The sequence below is a fragment of the Geospiza fortis genome, unplaced genomic scaffold (assembly GCF_000277835.1).
Source record: "Geospiza fortis unplaced genomic scaffold, GeoFor_1.0 scaffold130, whole genome shotgun sequence".
NCBI lineage: Eukaryota > Metazoa > Chordata > Aves > Passeriformes > Thraupidae > Geospiza > Geospiza fortis.
In genome coordinates, this window is record NW_005054300.1 from 8,928,287 (window position 1) to 8,932,258 (window position 3,972).

The 3,972-nt window shown below is 37.7% G+C and overlaps 1 protein-coding gene across 3 annotated transcripts in view; it reads left to right on the top strand.

The window, feature by feature from the left end:
• The window catches only part of PANK1 (pantothenate kinase 1), a 34,545-nt gene that overhangs the window by 9,207 nt on the left and 21,366 nt on the right, over positions 1 to 3,972 (top strand). Inside the window, exon 1 of one of the 3 annotated variants that reach the window (XM_005416461.2) lies at positions 52 to 117. The exons of the other annotated variants lie outside the window; for them this stretch is intronic. Coding sequence (XP_005416518.1) covers positions 90 to 117 — 28 coding nt within the window. The 5' untranslated portion in view covers positions 52 to 89. Of the gene's footprint in view, positions 1 to 51; positions 118 to 3,972 lie in introns of those variants that run through there. 3 annotated transcript variants of the gene reach the window in all.

Genomic DNA, 3,972 nt, shown 5'->3' on the forward strand with positions numbered 1-3,972 from the left:
CGCTCCTCGCCGAGCAGCCGCTCCGCAGCGAGCAGCGCGTCGGGCGGTGCCCAGGGTCCTGCCCCGCTCGCCGCCTCCCCGCCGCACGCATGAAGCTCATAGTGCCCAAGAAACACTGTGAGTAACGCCGGGGCGCTCTGGAGCGTGGGAAGGCTCCGCGGGCTTAGTGCGTGCTCCTTTCCCAAACGCTGTTAGAATGAAGGAAAAAGTGAATCTGGGAACTCGGCGCAAGTTATTCTGACTGGCGGGGAAAAATATTTGTAAACAGCTGAAATTTGTAATGTGCTTCTCATTTAGGAAGTGTTCGTGAACTGCTTGTCTATTTCAGGTTTGGTTTCAAGGCTGAGACTCAAACGTCCTATTTGTTAATTCTATATTTCCTTAATTCTCTATGGTTTATTGCTAACTAAGTAGGCTCGCTTGCTTGGAGGTATTGAATAATTCTATGGTAAACCCTGCAAGTAAAACAATCTAGGGGAAAAAGTTTCTTTTCGCTCTCACTTTGCTAGCCCTTCACATAAACCCACAAATGTTTGGTTCTTTGTTGCAAGTTCAGCATGTTCCAGAAGGATAATAGGGATAGCCAGGATCATAGCTACCTGCTGCCAAAATTTAAAGATGTTTCTACTCAGTAGGAAGTAGTGTCCATTCAGCTACTCTGGGTTTTGGGCTTTTTCCTTTGTTTTGAAGTGAATATTTAGAAAAAACTTTTCTGGTTAAACAGAACAAAATATTCAGAAACAGCCTTAACGAGCTGCACCTTTCACAGAACTGCGTATTAGCCAGTGCCTTTTCTGACTTTTACCATGCTTTTGGTGAGCTACTCATGCCACTTTCTCTTAGAATGTTCTCTGATTCATTAATCATGTCGTGCTTACAGTACCTGTTGATAGTTAATTTAGTCCTCTATCAAATTTAACTTATCAATGGCCAAGTCATTCTCTGTCACAAACTGTTTTTGTAGTCTTTGTCCTGCTTCACTTTTTCTTCATGAACAAAACCTGCAGAACTTGGACTGGCTTACATTTTGATTTGGTGTAACTAAGGAGAGTCAGCACTTGCATATCAAACTCTCCATAATAGTAAAAACTATTTTGAAGCAAAGAGGAAAGCTTTTAGGGATTCATGTAATCACTTGATTAAGAAAGAATGAGGGCTTTGGAATTTCCATCCTATCTTGAGGGAAAAAAGTGCCCATCAAAGTAAAAAGCATAGGTGACTGACTATATTGCCCAAGATGTATGACAACTGAATCTTCAGGTGTGCAGTTTTAGTGAAATGAGGTTTAATGAAAACAGCAGCTGAGGGAAGTGCTTTGTAGAACTATTTTGTGGCAATTTATTTGCTGATTAAAATACATTAATGCTTGCTGGTATACTTTTTAATATATATGGTTTATTTTGTACAAGAAAAGGTTTGAAATTTAGTATTAGTCATACAGGCAATTATGAATAGCACATTGTCGCCATCTTAAGAAATTCATTACATTATTATCCAAATTGTCCTGGTCCTGCATGCCTTTCCACTGCATCCTCTTCTAGTGAATACTATACAGTACCATTTTTCTGGTTTGTTTGGTGCTTTTAATCCTGACCTTTGCAGATGTTTGTTCTTTTCTTAAGGACAGATTGCAAAATGAAGTGCAGTTGCCACATTGCATGTGAGAACAGTATTGATTGCAGGGTTTGCTTTGTGTAGTGGAGAAGTTAATGAGCTAATTGGCATTTCCCAATATTTCAACAAATGAAACCTATCTTTCTGCAGTAGTTATTCCTTTAAACCCTTATTTTCTTGATTGTTTTTACTTTCTGACAAAGTGAGATAGAATTCTATGTTCACAGGTCTTTTTCCCCTCTCAGAAGGGAAGATTCCCCATGATTCCAGTGTGCTTTGCTGGTAAGCCTGCAGTGAGAGAGGACTCCTGGTACAGCTGCTGCTGGGAATCCTGCCTTGGCTTTCTTTTTTCCTTCATTTAACTAGATGGGTTGTCAGGGATATTAGGCTTCTGTCAGTTTTCTTTTTCAAATCAGTTTGTGATAATATAACTACATTTGTGTGTGTGGTCACACCTTTTTAACAAAAAGCTCTCTGCTTTTGGATTTGAGCTCTTTGTTAGGTTGGTTCTAACTTTTGGGTTTTGTCTGTTCTTCTGATGAGGAGGAAGACATTCAATATGCCCCTGCTGCTGAAGATGAACTGGAAGGTTTCACCTGATATGTGTGCATGATTTAGCTCTAGCTTTTTAAGGTTTGAGGAAACTTTAATTAGTAAGCAGATATAATACATTTTTTGAGCTATATATTCTAGTTTCGTTCAAAGAAAAAAAGATGCTTCCATTTTATTTTTTATAACTCTGTAAAACAGGAAGAAGTAATTGAAAAATTTGTGTAAGATATTATAGCTTTATTAATAAAAATCAGCTTTCGGAAGCTGTAAGAATACTATGTCATGTTATGTGTGTGTTGTTTTGATTTTTTTTCACCTGTTACTGTTTTTGGCTCTCTCACCTCTTCTGGACCAAATTAATACAGGAACTTCCTAGATCATCAAAGTGTCAAACAATGCAAATGAAATGTAAATTAAGTAATAGGATTTCAACATATGTGTGTTCAGAAAGAAAAGCAGCTGAAACTAAGATACTAAGATATTTCATCTGAGATACTTATGACTAAGATATCGGAGTATTGATACCATCATTCAAATTATTGATTAAAAAAATTGAAATACTGTGTCTCTCTTTGAGGAAATACAGGTATTGTAAGTTGAAACAGTTTTGGCAAGAGAAGAAACTGCTGCAAACTGCCCAGGAATAAATCCAGGGCTGAGGTAGAGAGAAGAATGTTCTAACCAGCAGGATTCAAGCACAATCTCTAAATGTTGAGGAGCAGAAGGATTCACCTAACCTTATGTGGTGGTTGGCTAAATGTATGAAAAGGATTACTCTTGGTTTCTAAATGTTGAGGAGCAGAAAGATTCAGCTAACCTTATGTGGTGGTTGGTTAAATGTATGAAAAGGATTACTCTTGGTTATCTTCTTTAATAGGGGTAAATGTTACTTGATGACCCAGGAGCTCCCTCTCATTCTTGTTTCTCCTGAGCTCTTGTCTGTGAGGAGAATGTTGTGATTTGATATTTACTTTCCACATGTCCTCATTATATTGTTTGTTAAGCATAAGATTTTTAAAAATACAAGGTGTTGAAATCTGAATATAATCATGCCTTGTAGGAATAGCCTGATAGTGCAGACTTAATGCAGAAACTAGGTAAAATGTATCATGGAATTTCTCGTGAGTGAACCTTTGCCCCAGATACACAGCTGTTGGTGTGCATCAGATTACCTACTTATGCAATGCTGTAGATACCTTCTGTTTGCATTGTCACATGCTTCTGCAGCTAAATTTTGGACTAGAACAGATTTTTATCTCACAATAACAAACCACTGAGTAGTTGGCACAGTTTATTAACATAAAGAGAATTAATCTTTTTAATAGATAAGTAGAGTCTTTGATTTATGCTAGACTTTTAAGAACACATGATGCATTTTGATGCTTTCTGTATTGGTTCTATGGGACCTAAAACTAGATTTTACAGTGTTATTTTTGACTTACTGCTGTGTAGCAATGCAGTAGAATAGTTCTGGTTTTGCCACAGTGATAGATTCAACTGTTCCAAAAGGTATGTTACATACCTTCTGGAAAGAGAGCTGGTAAATCAGCTCATTAGCCTTATCAGACAATTTTAATTTAGAAGTGCATTTTTTTACATTGTGAGAACATTTCTGCAACATATCTGGTGTCTTTACTGCTCCTAGTAAATGACACAGTTTTGGCTAACTGTGATCAGCCTGAGATGTGGATGGGATGGATTTTATTTTCCCCTCCTTGCTTTCCTGCCTTTTCATAATTCAGGGCATCAATGAAATGCTGGACTTCCAGTTTAAAACAAATCAACAGAAAACCTCAAACACTGCTT